General features: G+C 42.9%; 1 protein-coding gene across 3 annotated transcripts in view; it reads right to left on the bottom strand.

Annotated features, from left to right (window-relative positions):
• Nucleotides 1–20,737, bottom strand: part of bmp1 (bone morphogenetic protein 1) — a 158,308-nt gene that overhangs the window by 71,645 nt on the left and 65,926 nt on the right. For all 3 annotated transcript variants that reach the window (XM_062961039.1, XM_062961037.1, XM_062961038.1), the window contains exons 2-4: nucleotides 11,112–11,225; nucleotides 4,520–4,681; nucleotides 113–230 (exon numbers count right to left, since the gene is read on the bottom strand). In XM_062961039.1, the coding sequence (XP_062817109.1) occupies nucleotides 113–230; nucleotides 4,520–4,681; nucleotides 11,112–11,225 (394 nt within the window). The remainder of the gene's footprint in view (nucleotides 1–112; nucleotides 231–4,519; nucleotides 4,682–11,111; nucleotides 11,226–20,737) is intronic.

Below are 20,737 nucleotides of genomic sequence, written 5' to 3'. Positions count from 1 at the left end.
ATCGCTTGGCAATACTCCACGTGCCTTGGCAAGTAAATTGTTAAGCAGCTTTCCTTTGCCCTTGTGTAACAGGAGACGGGTGATCTGCCGAGGAGCCCGGCCCTTTGCTTACCCACACGGCCGGTATGTAAACACAATGTAGCTGTCTTCATCCGTCCGCTCCAAGAAGGTGATGCAGGTGTGCTTCTCCCAGTGGCGCATGGCTTGTCGGAAGACCGCTCGCTGGCTACCTGAAGGAGGCAGGAAGGGGACAACGGCTAGCTAAAGAAGGCATTAAGAAAAACCCAAGCCTGTAGGCAGGCCGTAAGCAAGATAGCATTTCAGGACTACGGACATATATAGTATAACAATTGCCATAGGCTTCAGCATTTTTTTCCAATATCTCCCTTCTTGCTCCTTCTCTTTTCAATCTCCTTCCTCTTTCCCTCCTTCATATTCTCCATCCCTCTCTTCCTTCTTACTCTCCTTCCTTCCTTCTTTCCTTCTTTTTTCCTTCTTTCTCTCTTTCCTTCTTTCTCTTTCCTTCTTTCTTTCTTTCTTTCTTTCTTTCTCTTTCTTTCTCTCTCTTTCCTTCTTTCTTTCCTTCCTTCCTTCCTTCTTTCTTTCCTTCTTTCTCTCCTCCCTCCCTCCCTCCCTTCCTTCTTTCTCTCTCTCTCTCTTTCTTTCTTTTTCTTACTTTCTTTCTCTCTTTCCCTCCTTCTTTCTTTCCTTCCTTCCTTCCTTCCTTCCTTCCTTCCTTCCTTCCTTCCTTCCTTCCTTCCTTCCTTCTTCCTTCCTTCCTTCCTTCCTTCCTTCCTTCCTTCCCTCCCTCCCTCCTTCTTTCTTTCCTTCTTTCTCTCTTTCCTCCCTCCCTCCCTGCCTCCCCTCCTTCCTTCCTTCCATCCTTCTCTCCCTCCTTCTTTCCTTCCTTCCTTCTTTCTTTCCTTCTTTCTCTCTTTCCTCCCTCCCTCCCTCCCTCCCCTCCTTCCCTTCCTTCCTTCCTTCCTTCCTTCCCTCCCTCCTTCCTTCCTTCTTTCCTTCTTTCTCTCTTTCCTCCCTCCCTCCCCTCCCCTCCCCTCCCTCCCTTCCTTCCTTCCTTCCTTCCTTCCTTCCTTCCTTCCTTCCCTACCTCCTTCTTTCCTTCCTTCCTTTTTTCTTTCCTTCTTTCTCTCCTTCTTTCTTTCTTTCTTTTTCTTACTTTCTTTCTCTCTCTTTCCTTCCTTCCTTCCTTCCTTCCTTCCTTCCTTCCTTCCTTCCTTCCTTCCTTCCTTCCTTCCTTCTCTCTTCCCTCCCTCCTGTCCTCCCTCCCTCCCTCCCTCCCTCCTTCTTTCTTTCCTTCTTTCTCTCTTTCCTCCCTCCCTCCCTGCCTCCCCTCCTTCCTTCCTTCCTTCTCTCCCTCCTTCTTTCCTTCCTTCCTTCTTTCTTTCCTTCTTTCTCTCTTTCCTCCCTCCCTCCCTCCCTCCCCTCCTTCCCTTCCTTCCTTCCTTCCTTCCTTCCTTCCTTCTTTCCTTCTTTCTCTCTTTCCTCCCTCCCTCCCCTCCCTCCCCTCCCCTCCCCTCCCCTCCTTCCTTCCTTCCTTCCTTCCTTCCTTCCTTCCTTCCTTCCTTCCTTCCTTCCTTCCTTCCTTCCCTCCCTCCTTCTTTCCTGCTTTCCTTCCTTCCTTCCCTACCTCCTTCTTTCCTTCCTTGCTTTTTTCTTTCCTTCTTTCTCTCCTTCTTTCTTTCTTTCTTTTTCTTACTTTCTTTCTCTCTCTTTCCTTCCTTCCTTCCTTCCTTCCTTCCTTCCTTCCTTCCTTCCTTCCTTCCTTCCTTCCTTCTCTCTTCCCTCCCTCCTGTCCTCCCTCCCTCCCTCCCTCCTTCTTTCCTTCCTTCTGTGATCGAGGTGACCCCCCCCCCCCCCAGGACTTTGTAAAAGATAGTTCAAAAATCAAGACTTTATGTTCTATATTCCATATATTTATAGTAGAAGGTGATTGAGACTTTTTACTGGAGTTTACTGTGGTTTACTAAAACTCTGCACTCTGAGGCAAGAGATAACAACTTCATGAATTGTAAAATCATGCTGATAAAACTCCACTTTTATGAATTTCCATGCTGGGTTCTCCAGATGTTATGAACTTCGTTCTTATCAAATATTTTCAATTGTTTATATCATTCATGATTCCCCTTTATGCAATGTAACTCACTTTTATGGATTCTCCCTTATTTCCATGAAATCTATCTATCTGCCTATATGTATTTGTACTCTTTGGGATCCCCGGAAAATATGTATTTTTCCCAGCATGGTTTATATTCCAACTTTATTTTATTTTTCATTTTATTTCATATAATTGTCAAATCATGAAATCAAATAGGAAATATTTTGAATTCAACATGAACCCCATTTCCTATGACCCAGGCTTCCTTTCCCAAAAACAAAAGGATAATCTGCCACTGCTAAACCCAATCAAATTCAAATTGCATGGACAATATAGGGCTTGAGTCGCCGAATTCGGAGTTGCTGACCTAAGGGTGATTCGCCCCAAGGCAAACATTGTCATAGATCACCCAAAGAAATACCCAGGACACCTCAGGAAGGTGCCCTGCAGAGCCTGTCAATATGGCTCATCACCACCCATCTTTGCTTCCATCTCTGACACCCCAAGGCATATCTAAAATCTGTATACGTGACAGGAACCCGGACATCCTTGATTGCTGCCATTAATAAAATAAGCACCCTTTAGAAATCAATCTAGCAGGACTTAATCCTCTGGTTCCTGTCCCCGTCACCTCATTGTTTCACTAATTCCCGCCTTCTCTTTCCTGATTGGACCTAGTAGAGACGTAAGGCAGCTTCCTATTGGGCCAACGAAGCGAGGCGGGAAACGAAAGCCCGCCTCGTTCAACCTTCTAGCCTATCAACGATCAGATAGGCGGGGAAGCAGGGCGGGAAATTCAAAGGGCTGTCAGACTGAAATTTTGTATAAATATGGCTTTATTTTGATTGTATGGTACCCTAGTAGACAGAATGATCGCTACTAGAGTCCTCTTCAGCTGAATTGCTCAATAAAGACTCCTTGGCGGATTTTCCTTCAACTTTGGCGGACCTTCTTCATTTCGGCTTCAGGTTGTATTGCGGCTCATATTTTCCTATTGGCTCCGCCAAGGTCCGTTCTCTCAGGACCGGATCGGGTCTCTCCTTAAGGACCCCGATCCCCTAAAACGCGGTCGACAACACTTCCTTCCTTCCTTCTTTCCTTCTTTCTTTCTTTCTTTCTTTCTTTCTTTTTCTTTCTTTCTTTCTTTCTCTCTCTCTCTTTACTTCCTTCCTTCCTTCCTTCCTTCTCTATTCCTTCCCTCCCTCCCTCCCTCCTTCCTTCTTTCTTTCCTTCTTACTCTTTCTTTCTTTCTTTCTTTCTCTCTCTTTCCTTCCTTCCTTCCTTCCTTCCTTCCTTCCTTCCATCCATCCTTCCTTCTTCCACAAAGTTTCACTTTCCATCTGCATGCCTTCCTTCTCCTTTCAATGCCATAGCTTTGAGAAGGGTCAGATCAAGGTCCAGGGCTTTCCAAATCAACAGGAAATAAGCAAGGAGTGGAGACAAAACAGGGAAAAGCTCAACTACATGCCTTTCAATCCAATATGTAAGGATATGACGAGCATTAACCAGATGGGAGAAAGAGCAACGGAAGACATAGTGACTATGTGTTGCCAAAGGCTTCCATGGCCGGAATCACTGGGTTGCTGTGAGTTTTCCGAGCTGTATGGCCATGCTCCAGAAGCACTCTCTCCTGATGTTTTGCCCACATCTATGGCAGACATCCTCAGAGGTTGTGAGGTCTGTTGGACACAGCATATTAATTGAGAACACAGAAAAGCCTGGATGATTCCTGCCTGGGAGAATCATTTGTTGGGATGTGTTAGCTGGCCCTAATTGTTTCATGTCTGGAATTTCCATTTTCAGGAATCAACCAGCTGTAAGGCTTTTCATTGCAAATCAAGGTGATTAATTGAAACATTCACAACTGCCTCCAACAGATAAGAGTTCTTTCTCCCACATTGGACCTTCCACTTGCCTAGTTTCCAACAGATCTCAACAACCTGCCATAGATGTGGGCGAAATGTCAGGAGAGAATGCTTCTTGAACATGACCATACAACCCAGAAAACTCACAGCAACCCAGACATAGTGACTATCTCTTAAAACAGAGAAACTGATGATGTGGGTGCAAAAGAAGGAGCAAAGCACCTTAACTAAATATCTAAACAACTAAAAGGATCGGGTAAGGATGGGTCAAAATGTCAGGTTAGGCTTCAGTATATTCACTCTTAGGGTGAATCTACATTAGAATGAATACAGTTTGATTCCACTTTGCCTGCCATGGCTCAAGGCTATGAAGTTGTAGTCTGACAAGGACTTTTGCCTTCTCTGCCAAAGATTACGTCAACAAACTACAAATCTCAGCATTCCTCAGCCTTGAGCCACCGCAGTCCGAGTGGCGTCAAATGGCAGGTGTGCCCTTGGTTTTACTGCACCTGGACCTGTTTTTCAGTTGCCAACTCACCACTGAAATTCCCACTGATCACATAAGGAATGATGCCGTCTGGCCAGACCCGCTCATGACGCGAAGTGGCCGCCCGACGACTCCGGGTCCGACCCCGGTCTTGCCTCCATCGTCTCCTCTGCTGCCTTGCAGGTCGGATGCTGGTGCTGTTGGAAAGGTTCCCTGTAATGGGGACATTTGACACAAGGGTTTGTGGCACGGCAAAGCTGCTTCTAATTTTCTGGATGGAGAAAAACATTCGGGTCCATGCTCATACACCCCAGCTTTAATAAATTAGAGGAACATAAATCTCAGCTGCCATCGAGGGTACATCTACATCTCACTTGAATTGCCATGGCTCAGTGATAGAAATCGTGGGAGTTGTCGTTTGATGAGATACCTAAGGACAACTTGGCCTAAAGAGGACAAAATCATCCTCCTGGGGGACTTTAATGCAAGAGTTGGACGGGACTCCGACCTGTGGCCAGGGATAATAGGAAAAGACGGGGTCAGAAACAGCAACTCGAATGGCATCTTGCTTCTCACCAGATGCGGAGAGCACAACCTTGTTATCACCAATACGCTCTTCCACCAGAAAAACAAGTTCAGGACATCATGGAAGCACCGCCGGTCAAAGCATTGGCACCTCTTGGACTATGTAATTACACGTGCCAGAGGCCGCCGCAATGTGCTTCTCATAAGAGCCATGGCAGGTGCTGATGACTGCTGGACAGACCACAGGTTAATCCCATCCACGATGGCTATCAAGATCGTCCCCAAACACAGACTCCAAGGAAGAAAAACAAGGTGGCGTAAAATGAACACCCAAGCCCTTCAGGAGCCCTCCAAACTAGCTCTTCTCCAAACAATGCTCAAGGATCATCTACACACAGAACACCCCGAAAATGTTAAGGAACATTGGAACAAACTGAAGACCTCCATCATCACAGCCTGCGAAGAAACCATTGGATACCAAACTAAGAAACATCAAGACTGGTTTGACGATAACGACAAAGAGATCCAACAGCTAATTGATAACAAAAGGAAAGCCTTCCAAACATGGCAGAGAGACACCAACTGTGCTGCCATGAAAAAGATCTATGCCAGTGCAAAAGCTGAGGTCCAAAGAAGGACCAGAGAACTCAAGAACATCTGGTGGACAGAGAAGGCTGAAGAAATCCAACACTTTGCAGACACCCATGATGCTCAGGGATTTTTCAAAGCCACAAAGATCATTTACGGTCCAAGAAACCATGGCATTCAGCCTCTACGCTCATCAGATGGAACCAAAATTCTGAAGGACAAAACATCAATTGCACTACGCTGGAAAGAGCACTACCAGAACCTGCTAAATCGCAGCTCCAATGTGGCCGAAGAGACCCTCTCACAAATCCCGAAACAACAAACCAGGGATGAGCTTGCAACACTGCCTAGTTTGGAAGAAGTTAGCAATGTCATCAGCCAGCAAAAAATCAACAAAGCCAGCGGACATGATGGGATTCCTGCTGAAATCTTCAAAGAGGGTGGACCTGAGCTGATACAATAACTCCACCAGCTCATTGAAAAGGTGTGGGTGACCGAGAAAATTCCAACAGACTTCAGTATCCTTGAAGTCTGCTGGGGGAGCCCTCTTTAACAGGGAAGGCTAAGCTACAACTCTCATGATTCCATAGCACTGAGTTGTGTCAAACTGCATTAATTCTCCAGAATAAGGGCACCCTTGGAAGCTGAAGTTCCAAACCATTTCTGAGAGCTAAGGTTAAGAACATATTTAACATATATTCAACATATATTGAGTTTTAGGAAAAAAAGGGAAGACTTGGCTTTGTGAGCAAGTGTTTGATGAGTGAATTCTGTTGGCTTCGACTCGGTCCGGATTAAGGTTCATGTACAAGGTCTTGCGGACGAATGGTCCAAGTATTTTATATTGTATTGTACTTTGTTAAATTATCTAATTGTTTTAATTGCTTATGTTTTATCTTTTTGTATTGTATATTGGCATTGAATTTTGCCAGACTGTGAGCTGCCCTGAGTCCCTTCGGGTGAGAAGGGCGAGATAGAAATGATGGAAATAAATAAAATAACTAAATAAACAATGGTAAGGTAAAGGTTTTCCCTGACGTTAAGTCCAGTCATGTCTGACTCTGGGGGTTGGTGCTCATCTCAATTTCTAAGCCGAAGAGCCGGCGTTGTCCGTAGACATCTCCAAGGTCATGTGGCCGGCATGACTGCATGGAGCGCCGTTACAATGGTAGTATATGGAACAATTTACAATCACAACTATTTCTACAAAAACTGAACTTTATGTCCTCTCCATTTCCACTTCTTGCAAAGACAAACTGGGCTGACCTTCCCACAAGGCTTCTTCCTTGAGACGTCTTCCAAAGCCCAACCTATACTTTTGTGTGGGCTCTGTGTGTTTTGAGGAACTGAGTGTTGACTTTGGCCTTCAAGGAGCAGCGCAGAAGATATGTTATGAAAAAGCCAGTAAAGGATAGGTTGGCCGCTATACTTCTTATCTTTCTATTTTGGCTGCTGTTCTTTCATGGGAGGAAAAATATGGGTTGTTTCTTATTTTTATTCTGGTGGACAGTATTAAGGCATGGTTGTTTTCTTCACACGCAGATCACCTTTGGCTGTGAAAAGCAACGTTTCCTGCAGCGTTTTTGGCCAGCTTTGTAACAGTGAGTTCAGGAGGAGCCTAACTACAGATGCCAAGATCTTTGTCTCCAAATTGTCTGAAATGCTCTGTATCAGCCAAGCTGCCGCCAAAGCCTACAGAAACACATTAGCTGGCAGAAGATACTATCTTCCAAGGCCAGGAATGATAGAAAAACCCACACAGTTTAAATGCCAAGAGTAATCTTATCTGTTAAGGAGAAACCTGTTAGGGTCATATGTGTGCAGGAACATCCAAAGCCTGGTTATAACACCCTGTTTATTTATTTATTTATTTATTTATTATTTACAGTATTTATATTCTGCCTTTCTCACCCCGAAGGGGACTCAGGGCAGATTACAATGAACACATATATGGCAAACATTCAATGCCAACAGACAAACAACATACAGTATAGATAGACACAGAGGCATTTAACATTTTTTTTTCCAGCTTCACAATTCCGGCCACAGGGGGAGCTGTTGCTTCACCGTCCACTAGTGGCTGTACTTCCTCATTCCTTTCCTCGTGTTTTGCTGGCAGTTTTATGATGTTGTAAATTAGTTAAATTAGCCTCCTGCATAAAGCGTACCTAAATTTCCCTACTTGACAGATGCAATTGTCTTTTGGGGCTGCATAGGTCAACAGCAAGCCGGGCTATTTAATGGTCGGGGGCTTAACCCAACCCGGGCTTCGAACTCATGACCTCCCGGTCAGTAGTGATTTATTGCAGCTGGTTACTAGCCAGCTGCGCCACAGCCCGGCCCTAATTAATGCAGTTTGAGCTATCATGGTTTACAGGAGTTCTATTTTATTAAATCACTAGCTTACGTACTTAGCGTTAACCTGGATTTGCATTTTGTAATGGTATTTATTAGTAAAAATAATTGTTACGTTTAATGATTGTAGGGATAGTTCTATCACCAGACTGAAACACAAAGCAGTACTTTCTCTGTCCCTCAGGTAGTGACCATATTTGGCTGATTTAAGTCTTCATGGCAACCTTCTAGGGTTAATGGCTGGCTCTTTTCAGCAATCCTTTGATGACCTCTTGGGACAAGAGTTAGGTCTTTCCTGGAACCCTTTAGTAACTTTTTGGGATGAAAGCTGGCTCTTTCTTGCAACCGTCTAGTGACCTCTTGGAGTAACAGCTGGCTCTTTCCCGCAACCTGAGGAAGCCATCTTGGAAAATAGATAGTTTTATTTGGCAAAAAATACTTATCTATCTATATCTATTTATCTAAAAAAGTGGTTCCAACCTTTGGGCCTCCAGGTATTTTGGACTTCAACTCCCAGAAATCCCGGCCAGCTTACCAGCTGTTAGGAACTATGAGAGCTGAAGTCCAAAACACCTGGAGGCCCAAAGGTTGGAAACCACTGTATTAGATAAATAGTAGGGTTGTCCAAAAAATCGTTTTGATTCTTATATCGGAATTATTTTGGATTGTTCTCGCTTTTTGAATCGAGTTCCGAGACGTTGTCCCTGGGCGCAACCAGCAATGTAATTTGAACCATCGTTGGCCCATTCTCTAAATGTGTCTTAATGTTTCGTTAAAGTCTACACAAGTAGAAGAGGGACTTTCACAGTGATAAGAACCCAATTGAACAGGAAATAAGACTTTCCAACCAGGAACAGGTTTCTTCAAATATTGAAAAATAGTGTATTATAAAAAGTTATGAAAATTCGCCAAAAATCATAGGAGACAGGAAACATTCTGCAATTTGTTGAGCAAAGAGTGTTGAATGTGCTCTCCCACTGTACCAAATTTGATGAGGATAGCTCAAGAAATGAGGGTGGGAGAGCCCTGTAAAAGTCCCCCCTGGTTTCTTTCTCTTTTTTTTGGCGATTGCGCATGCACGTCCGCCATTTTAGAAACATTTAGAATCATTACGAATTTTCGGAAATATCCGAAATTTTTGGGTGAAAAATTCGGAAATACTTTCTATATCGAAGCGCCGGCACCCCCTACTTTAGAAACGAGAATTGAAACATTTTTTCCATCGATCGGACATGCCTAATAAATAGATATACATAGATAAGTCTTTTTTGCCAACTCCCATAAATCCACAGCATTGAGCCATGTCAATTCAAGTTGTATCAGACTGCATCAATTTGACAGTGTAGATACACCCTTGGGCAAAAAACAGGTTTCATTGGTATTACCACTGATTGGACTTTTTTAAACATACATCCAGGTTCTGTGGAATTGAAAAAAACAACAACTCCAACATTTCTTTTAATCTGATACTTTAGTGGAAATTGGAAGTCTGTGAATCGATTGTATGAGATTCTTTACTTTTCACCCCCCACCTCGCCCCCGGCTTTCTTCAGGAGTTGAACAAATGTCATGCTGTCAAGGAGATTTCTTTTATGGAATCGAGGGAACTTTCAATGATAAATTGTCTAATCCACCCCCTTTGCTACCAAGGAAATGTTCTTTTGAGGACACATGTGAAGCTGGTTACATTTGCCCTTCCCAGATGGACCTGGGTCTTGTCAATATTGTCCATGGATGGACGCCAGGCTTTTTGGTCTCTTTTTCTACCTTCAATAACAGCAGCTGAGCTAACAGAGGTTTCTGAAGGCCTTGGCTTTGGATGGGGCTGTGATCAATAGGACAAATATCCCAGAACAGTCTATTTATCTTTGCTTTGTGGATACTCATGATCTCAAGGAGTCTGATTTTTCAAGTCCTTTAGCAAAATGAAAATGAACAAATGTTGTATGAGGTTCAGGAACATATCCCGCATGGATATGATGGTTGTACTGTGTGTTGTCTTGGATCCATGAAAGAGAGAGATAAAGATACAGTAGAGTCTCACTTATCCAAGCTAAACAGGCCGGCAGAAGCTTGGATAAGTAAATATCTTGGACAATACGGAGGGATTAAGGAAAAGCCTATTAAACATCAAATTAGGTTATGATTTTACAAATGAAGCACCAAAACATCATGTTATACAACAAATTTGACGGAAAAGTAGTTCAATACGCAGTAATGCTATGTTGTAATTACTGTATTTACGAATTTAGCACCAAAATATCACGATATATTGAAAACACTGACTACAAAAATGGCTGGATAATCCAGAGGCTTGGATAAGCGGGGCTTGGATAAGTGAGACTCTACTGTATCTGTAAATGTATTTAAGAAATAATGAACTGGAGCAGAGATGATGAATATTCCAGTCTCTCCTCAGATACTATATTGTGATCGATTTTGGGAGTAGTCACACTTTTCAGTGGCTGCATCCACACTGTAGAATGAATGCAGTTTGACACCACTAACTGGCATTGATCAATGCTAAGGAATCTTAGGAGCTGTAGTTTTATAAGATCTTATCTGCCAAAGAGTGGTGAAGCCTCAGCCTCACCACATTACAAATCCCTGGATTCCACATTAAGGTAAAGGTAAAGGCTTTCCCCTGACGTTAAGTCCAGTCGTGACCGACTCTGGGGGTTGGTGCTCATCTCCATTTCTAAGCCAAAGAGTCGGCATTGTCCGTAGACACCTCCAAGATCATGTGGCCGGCATGACTGCATGGAGCGCCGTTACCTTCCCACTGGAGCGGTACCTATTGATCTACTCACATTGGCATGTTTTCGAACTAGGTTGGCAGGAGCTGGAGCTAACAGCGGCTGCTCATACCGCTCCTGGGGTTTGAACCTGGGACCTTTCGGTCTTCAGCTCAGTGCTTTAATGCACTTCGCCACCGGGGCTCCATGGGTTTCCACATTATGGAGCCACAAAAGTTCAGATGGGGTCAAACTGCATTAATTCTACAGTGTGGATGCACCCAGAGAATAGCTGGACACTTACCATGACTAACATGATGAGCAGAACAATGGATCTGGTGACCTTCGGGTGCAAAAACAAGCTAGTTCTGTACAACAGCATATATATTTTAATGTTGCTATTTCAAATCCTTTCTTTTCAAATGCAATGCCAACTCTACCTGAAGAATTGTTAGCTGTTCTCTGAATGGTGTGCCGAGTCAGGTCCACAACCCTGTCCACCTTGAACATCTTGAGATCTTCCTCGTCCAAGGCGATGTCTCCCAAGAAGGCAGCTGGAAAACAGGAGGAGAACTGATAAGGCTGATGTTCATTTATGACTCACATGACCCGATAACATTGTCACAAATTCAATTTACGTAATCCAAAACCAAGTGTATGTGTCATTAGGAATGTCCCACCACAGAAATCCCATCGTTGCCTCTACCTTTTTTGCAGCTGCATCACATTTGTGGCTCAGACATCCTGTGATCAGTCATGATCTCCAGCCCACATTCCTCCTTTGCTTTTTCCAGCTGAAAGGTCCCCAGGCCATAATAATGAGAAAAACCTCCCAAAGATTATTAGTCCTTGAGTGCATGACCTCATGCTTCATACTATTCCATTTCATTCCATGTTGATGCCTCCAGTTCATGAGGTCATCTGTTTTGCCTTGAACAATTCCCAGGACTTTTGTGGAATTCAAAATATTTTTAAAGAGTTGTCCTCTCCACAAATATCAACAACACTTGTATCTCCAGTCCTCTCCCCCTCCAATAGTTACCGTATATACTCGAGTACAAGCCAACCCGAATATAAGCTGAGGCACCTAATTTTACCACAAAAAACTGGGATAACTTATTGACCCGAGTATAAGCCAAGGGTGGGAAATGAAGCAGCTACTGGTAAATTTCAAAATAAAAATAGATACAGTAGAGTCTCACTTATCCAACACTTGCTTATCCAACATTCTGGATTATCCAACACATTTTTGTAGTCAATGTTGATGTTTTGGTGCTAAATTCGTAAATACAGTAATTACTACATAGCATTGCTATGTATTGAACTACTTTTTCTGTTAAATTTGTTGTCTAACATGATGTTTTGGTGCTTAATTTGTAAAATCATAACCTAATTTGATGTTTAATAGGCTTTTCCTTAATCTCTCATTATCCAACATATTTGCTTATCCAACATTCTGCCGGCCCGTTACATTGGATATGTGAGACTCTACTGTACCAATAAAATTACATTAATCGAGGCATCAGTAGATTAAATAATGTATATACAGTAGAGTCTCACTTATCCAACATAAACGGGCCAGCAGTACGTTGGATAAACGAATATGTTGGATAATAAGAAGGGATTAAGGAAAAGCCTATTACACATCAAATTAGGTTATGATTTTACAAATTAAGCACCAAAACATCATGTTATACAACTAATTTGACAGAAAAAGTAGTTCAATACATAGTCATGCTATGTAGTAATTACTCTATTTATGAATTTAGCACCAAAATATCACAATGTATTGAAAACATTGACTACAAAATGCATTGGATAATCCAGAACGTTGGATAAACGACTCTTGGATAAGTGAAACTCTACTGTATATGGATATAGATATACAGGTACATGAACCTATATGTATATAGGATTTGCAAAGACCTGCAAACATATGAAGGGAAAATTCATATATAAAATTAATGTATTTAGATAGATAATAAGTACATAGGGATTGCAAATGCATGCAGGGGGTTAATCTCTCTGTAGGAGAGATTAACAAATATTTCAGGGGAAAATACTTTTATAAGATTAATGGATATATATATTTCTTCTTCTTGACTTGCAAGGGCATCTTTCCCTTTTCAAAACATTCCCTTGATTAAGAGCAAGGGAGGCTTTGCAAAAGTAAACACACTGATAAGGGAGAGTAAGATGAGAGATAAATATATCATATATTGCAAGCAACAGTCTCTCCAGGCTCAATTATAAGATGGGGGATGCTTTTTCAGCTCATGAAAAGGGCTGAAAAACTCGGCTTATCTTCGAGTATATACGGTACATTCTGTTCAATGAAAAGGCAATAGCAGATACACACAAATAAATATACCAGAAGAACAACAAGAGATTAATATCACAAGACAGATTGGTAATGTTGTATCAGAACCATACTGTGAACAATGAATTGGTCCAAAGGTGACTAAGAATTACAGGGGATGGGAAATAAACTGATGATTTGCATTGCATTGCTTATAAAGCTATTTGGAGAAAAGTGAAATAACAGAATAAAATCTCTATGGAGCTGCATTAGCTTCTTTCCCAGGGTTGGTAACATATTGACTCCCAGATGTGGTTGGATTTCAACTTCCATCAAAGAGAGAAAATGGTGAGAAATGTTGGCTGTTTTAACCTACTCACATCCAAAAGAATATTTGTATATTACATTTTCTATATAAAGTGACATGAGTTCTCCATCATCCCATTTGGAAATCATCTGTCCACCCAAAAGCAATGCCTCTAATCCCAATTCAGACAGTTGTTGGGCCAGGTTAGTACAGTGGCTAAACCGCCTGCTATAGAGGATCCTGCCGACCAGAGGATTGGCAGTTCAAGGCCAGGTTGGGGTGAGCTCCTGCCGTCAACCCAGCTTCTGCTAAACCTAGCAGTTAGAAAACAACAGTGTAAGTAGACAAATAGGTACCGCTTTGGCGGGGAGATAAAAGGCGCCCTGAAGAAATGTGCTGGCAAAAAAACAACCAGGAAAGGATTCCATGGATGACAGGCTCCTCGGCGTTAATACATTAAATAACATACACACAAAAACATCTAAAAGACTGTCATGGACTGGCTTTATTGTTAGAAAAGAAATGCTAGGACTGGAGCAACTAATCCAGGGATAATATTTGCTTTTTCCTTTTGGCAGCTCGGCCTTTTCAAAATCTCTGGATAGAGAAGGTGGGGAATAAAATGTTTGTTTCAGCTCAGATGCACCTTTGAAAAAAATGTGAGTTTTCAGTCTCATCTCCCGTGATGTGGAAACGCACGAAGGGAACGAAACTGCCATGGCGGAAGGTCTATGAGAACTCATAGCTTACCAGCTCTGCTGGCAGCTGCAATGTATGAACATCTGGTTCTCATAAGGACTGCTGCATGTCTTGGAGATTCTTTTAAAAAATTACACAAATTGTTTTAACCTCAAGCTTCTCTTGCAAGTTGCCTTTTGAGTGCTCCCTCCTTTTCTCTCTCTCGACTCTCACACACAGGCTACCGAGCCAATCTGAGCTCATGCGTCCAAGGGATACTCAAATAACCTCCCATTCATCTGCCTCGGAAATAATCAAAACCATATGCACTTGCAGAAAGAAAATGATAATAAGCCCAGTGCCCTTGGAAAGCTACGTTTTTCTCTCCAAGACAAAATCCAAGCATATTAGGGATATCAGGACAACAAGGTCAGTTCTCGCAAGAACGTGGATGGGAGACTGCCAAGAAATACTATTTCAAAGCAAGGCATAGGCAAAACCACTTCTGAGTATTCCTTGCCTAAGAAAACGCTATGAAATTCATGAGGTCACCTTAAGCTGATTGACAACATAAAGGCAGATATATATCAAAAACTTCCAAACTATGCAGATTCCCACGATTGTTGTTGTTATATGCCTTTAAGTTGACTCCAACTTTTGCTGGTGATATTGGAGAGTTTTCCAATATCTCCATTAAGGCTTAAAGGGTGGAACTTGCTCATAGTCATCCAATCCATTTCGAGGATGAGCAAGGATTTGAACTCCAGTCTCTCACAATCCTGGTCCAACACTTAAACCACTACATCACATTCAAGTCGCTCCTGACACAAAAAAAATTCCCATTGAGCCATTTACATCAAGGAGATTCGTACTCCTTAAACTACATCACCATATGCATGGCCATATTACCTATTTTTAAAATGTTATTTTACGTTCCTCCTCTCTGTAACAATAGTTCCCAAGGCAGGATATTGTCCCACCTCAGGTTAGTTTCACCTTGCTGAACACACCAGGCTGTATACAGGTTGAAGTCTTTTGTAGTTTATTAGGAAATAGGAAATAAATAGTTCTTAAAAAGAAAAAGTAAAGATCCAAAAGATTGTTGGAAAACCAAGGCTATGAAGAATAATCCAAGAAAACATTAGGCATAAAACAAGGTTCCATGAATGCATGACAAAGTCCCATGAACTTGAATACACAAAGCTCCAAGGTAATCCAGGAAAGCAAGAGCTTGTTTCTAGACTCAAAACAAGATGTTGCTTTTGACAAAGGTTTCTTTCTCAGCACACCCTTTAATATTCCCTGCATAGCATGAATGCATTTCTTTGGCCTCTGACCTCTTTCTTGTTTGCTATTCTAACACTCCGCAACCTGAAATTCCAAACAGCCAGCTCAATCCAGAGATTCTGTTTTGTCAAGGCCAGACAGCTTGTTAGCAGCAGTCTACAAGCTATCTGGGAGCTATCCTCCCTTTGCACCTGGCTAGCTTCGGTATCATCTCCAGTATCATCAACACCATTCCCTGCCGTGGGAATGCCTCCCTGCTCCTCATCTCTCACAGCAGGGACACACTGAACCTGAATCCCATAATTCCCATCAGAGTCATCCTGAACCTGAATCCCATCATCTTGAACATCTGGAACTTGAATCCCACAATCCCCATCAGAGTCACTCTGAGACTTCAGCTGAGTCGCAACACATATTGTTGCACCCCAAGGCAGCGCGAGCACTCGAAAACCAAACCGGAGCCAATATAACACACAAGCCATTTATTGACGCAGAATATATATATATCTATGTGCATTTGAGGTGGAAAGTCAGAGTAAGAAATAGTCCTTAATATATAGTCAATAGCAACCCAGAAAGAGTTCAGCAATGTCCAAATTGTAATCCACAAGTGAAGCTCGATAGCTTCCTTTTCAGAAATCAAAGTCTGTCCATGAAACAATAGCAGGAACAAATCGTTGCAAATCCACTTGAAAAGTCCCATAGCTGGATCATTTAAGCAAGGTAAACAAAGCAGAGTCAAACTCGGTTCAGGAACAAGTAAGACGTGGTAGCAAGGCAAGGTCTACTCGGGAGTCGCGGCTCGGTGCGGCTCGACTGGAACTGGGAACTCGGCACAGGCAAGGAGCTGGAAACTGGAACCTCTTTCGAGGAAAGGCAAAGTTGACACCGCAACAAGAATACAGTGAGGGGCACTTTTAAGAAATCCCGAGCCTGTGAAATTCAGGAGTACAGGACCCACAAAAACTTCCCATGGGAAAGTTAGCCATCCGACTTCTGAGCTAATCTTTGAGACCTTCTCACTCCCTCTTTCTTGCTTCTATCTCTAGTAACAAATTCCTTCCGATTAAAAGTCTCTTCACCCAGGTCAACACCACCTGGTGTGGGTAATGATGAAGAGACTTCGGAATGTTTGCCAATTAGTGATTCTTCTGAAACCACCATATCAGGCAGTTGCAAGGTCACGGGGCCTCGGCCTGGAGCAGAATTGTCTGAAAAGTCCTCATCTGTTTCCAGCTCCATCTCTTGATGGAATACAGGCCATGATGGCTGATCTACAATACATATGATTTCCCATTTCCCCTGGTCTTAGAGGCATCTAGTGAAGAGGCACACCATTTTGGTGGACATTGGAAACATCCTCTGAAGCCTGTTCTTTGTTTGATTCGCACCTTTTTGGGGAAGTCAGGAGAATTCTGCACGGAGCAAAATGTACAATGGAAATAAAGCCTATGCAGCAAAGCAGCCCTGGAATGTGACACATGAGAGCTGCTGGCGCAGAGAATGGAAACAACTACAGAGAATGAGTGAAAGCAGGCCGTGGAAAGTGGACGCTTGGTACCCAGCTTCCAAAAACGCATCACATGCATCCCAACTTCGCAGTCATGTGTTGGCAGGATCACAATCGCCAGTCTCAGCAAATGCTCTGTTTTGTTTTAACCCAGTTACGTCAGCAAATAACTGCCTCCTAAAAGACCAGGTATCTGATCATTAGATATGTAGCAAACCATGCGTCCGGCAGATCCAAAACCACTATATTAATAATAATAATAATAATAATAATAATAATAATAATAATAACATGGCCCAAATGATTCATTGGAACTTATGCCTTAAGGACCACCTCCCAGCAGCAAAGAACTGGTGGGATCACAAACCTGCAAAAGTATTGGAAAATGAGCACACAAAGATACTGTGGGACTTCCGAATCCAGACTGACAAAGTTCTGGAACACAACACACCAGACATCACAGTTGTGGAAAAGAAAAAGGTTTGGATCATTGATGTCGCCATCTCAGGTGACAGTCGCATTGACGAAAAACAACAGGAAAAACTCAGCCGCTATCAGGACCTCAAGATTGAACTTCAAAGACTCTGGCAGAAACCAGTGCAGGTGGTCCCGGTGGTGATGGGCACACTGGGTGGCGTGCCAAAAGATCTCAGCCGGCATTTGGAAACAATAGACATTGACAAAATCACGATCTGCCAACTGCAAAAGGCCACCCTACTGGGATCTGCATGCATCATCTGAAAATACATCACACACAGTCCTAGATACTTGGGAAGTGTTCAACTTGTGATACGAAATCCAGCATATCTATCTTGTTTTCTGTGTCATAATAAAATAATAATAATAATAATAATAATAGAATAATAATAATAATAATAATAATAATAGAAGAAGAAGAAGAAGAAGAAGAAGAAGAAGAAGAAGAAGAAGAAGAAGAAGTTGTTTATTTATACCCAGACTCCATCTCCCCCAAAGGTGACTCGGGGCGGCTCACAGATAACCAGATAAAAACAATAACAACATACAATACATCAATGAGCACAAACATACACAAATTATAAAATGTAAACGTCATATTGGCTAGGGATGTAGTCCAAAGTGTTGCCTATTTGTTTTGCCATATTTCAGCTGGTACACATTTTAAAGGCACCTTTAAAAGGCATCAGCAGACCCAATTAATTTTGCATTGTCGAAGGCTTTCATGGCCGGAATCACTGGGTTGCTGTGAGTTTTCTGGGCTGTATGGCCAAGTTCCAGAAGCATTCTCTCCTGACGTTTCACCCACATCTATGTCAGGCATCCTCAGAGGTTGTGAAGTCTGTTGAAAACGAGGTATGTGGGTTTATATATCTGTTGAATAATGTCCAGGGTGGGAGAAATAATTTTTGTCTGATGCAAGTGTGAATGTTGCAATTGGCCAACTTGATTAGCATTGAATAGCCTTGCAGCTTCTTTCTCTCATCCTGGAGATACGTAAACCCCACCTGCCTTGTTCCCAACAGGGTTGTTTTATATTTACCATCAAAATAGCAAGTACAGTAGAGTCTCACTTATCCAAGCTAAACGGGCCGGCAGAACCTTGGATAAGCGAATATCTTGGATAATAAGGAGGGATTAAGGAAAAGCCTATTAAACATCAAATTAGGTTATGATTTTACAAATTAAGCACCAAAACATCATGTTATACAACAAATTTTACAGAAAAAGTAGTTCAATAAGCAGTAATGTTATATTGTAATTACTGTATTTATGAATTTAGCACCAAAATATCACGATATATTGAAAACATTGACTACAAAAATGAATTGGATAATCCAGAACCTTGGATAAGCGAGGCTTGGATAAGTGAGACTCTACTGTGAGTGTAGCTCTTTCTATTCGGAAATCACAGTTAGGGATTGAATCGGGCCAGTGCCGATGAGTTCATTTTTCTTAAGAAATTGCTGAAATGTGCACATTGCACCCTTACTTCTTCATATTCCAAACCGGAGCCTTAAAATAAATCGCCGCAAGATGCCGAACTGATAGGTTTTCCTATGATTCATGTGGGATCCATTTGAAATAGAACCCCTAAGGGTGATTTTTCATTTATTTGTGTGAAAAGTTCCAACTCATGCGTTTAGGCAGTTGCAGCCTTTGTTCTTCCGGCTGAGCCGAAAAGCCAAAAGTCCCGCAGCTTTAATGTCTCCAGTGGGTTGAGATGCTCCAGATAAGGTGAGACACGCTCATGTGTCTGTTGCTTTTTATAGACCTGGCTGCAGGTGTTATTTCTAACACTGTTTTGCTAGTTGGAGCTTGTTGGTGCTTTTATTTTTGGCTTTTCTCCCCAACATGTTCACACTATACCTGTACTTGAATGCACTGCTTTCCTTTCAAGTTCCAAACGTCTCCCTTGGTTTGAAACCATTTTGTAGGTGATTCGTGATACGGTTGTGTTAGTTGCCAAAGAATCTCATTGTTCCATTTCCCCATAAACAAGTTTACCCATCTGCTTTCTTTAATGTATCTTATCTTATGTTTTTATTTGTGTTGTACTTTGAAATAGGGCCCCCGGTGGCACAGTGTGTTAAAACGCTGAGCTGCTGAACTTGCTGACCGATAGGATGCAGGTTCGAATCTGGAGAGCGGACTGAGTGTCCGCTGTTAGCTCCAGCTTCTGCCAACCTAGCAGTTCGAAAACATGCAAATGCGAGTAGATCAATAGGTACCGCTCTGGCAGGAAGGTAACAGCGCTCTATGCAGTCATGCCAGCCACATGACCTTGGAGGTGTCCATGGACAACGCCGGCTCTTCGGCTTAGAAATTGAGATGAGCACCAACCCCCAGAGTCGGTCACAACTGGACTTAACGTCAGGGGAAATCTTTACCTTTACCTACTTTGAAATGGTCAAATAAATAATAATAATAATAATAATAATAATAATAATAATAATAATAATAATAATTATTATTATTATAAAACATTATTGTATGACACAGCAAACAAGATAGATATGCTGGATTTCAAATCACAAGTCGAACACTTCCCAAGTGTGTGATGTATTTTCGGATGATGCGCGCAGATCCCAGTCGAGTGGCCTTTTGCAGTTGGCAGATCATAATTTTGTCAATGTCTATTGTTTCTAAATGCCAGCTGAGATCTTTTGCCACGGCACCTAATGTGCCAATCACCACTGGGACCACCTGCACTGGTTTCTGCCAGGGTCTTTGAAGTTCAATCTTGAGGTCCTGATAGCGGCTGAGTGTCAGAACCCTGCTACTAGAGCCTGGATGTGGCTCTGAGTTTCAGGGTCACTGACATTGATAAGACACCTGCGGCTCAGGACTCGGAGAAGAAACGGCTGCTGGACTTGGCGGGGAATTTGCGCGGGGTTTTGCTGAGCGGGAAGAGACTTTTCAAATGAGGGGGAGGGTATATAAAGGATGGTTGGCCGGAGCCTCCCATTCTTGGCTTTTTTGATGTTCATGTTTCCTACAGTAAAAGTTTCTGGTGATAACACAGAGAGTCTCGTGTGTTCATTCAGGAGCGGCTGTGGTGAGCTGACACTAAGCCAAGAATACGGACACCATCCCGCTGTAGCGGTGAGGTGTAACATGCAAGTGGAGGATGAAGAGCTCTTGGGCGCAGGAGGAGGAAGGTCGGAAAGGGCCACTCCCGAGCCGGACGCTGAGTTCCACCAGCTGGCGGCCCTGGCGTCATCCACCGCTTATGCCCAGCCAAATGGGGTAACCCAGAGGCGTGGAGTGGTGCGGGGAGACAGCACCGGAGGAGAGGAAGGTTCACCTTCCCCAGGCCCACAAAGGATGGTGTTTCTGGAGGAGAGGATGTCGGCGATGGAGACCACCCTGGCAGTGATGTCGAGGGCGATGGAGCGCCTGGCGGTTTTGGCGGAGCCAGAGAGAGGAAGGGAACTTCGGGCCGGCTCAATGTGGGACGTGAGCGGGGGAAGCAGCCAGGGCTTTGCAGACCTCCCAGCACCGAAGG

Source organism: Anolis carolinensis, unplaced genomic scaffold (assembly GCF_035594765.1).
Source record: "Anolis carolinensis isolate JA03-04 unplaced genomic scaffold, rAnoCar3.1.pri scaffold_8, whole genome shotgun sequence".
NCBI lineage: Eukaryota > Metazoa > Chordata > Lepidosauria > Squamata > Dactyloidae > Anolis > Anolis carolinensis.
This window is presented reverse-complemented; position numbering and strand designations above follow the sequence as displayed.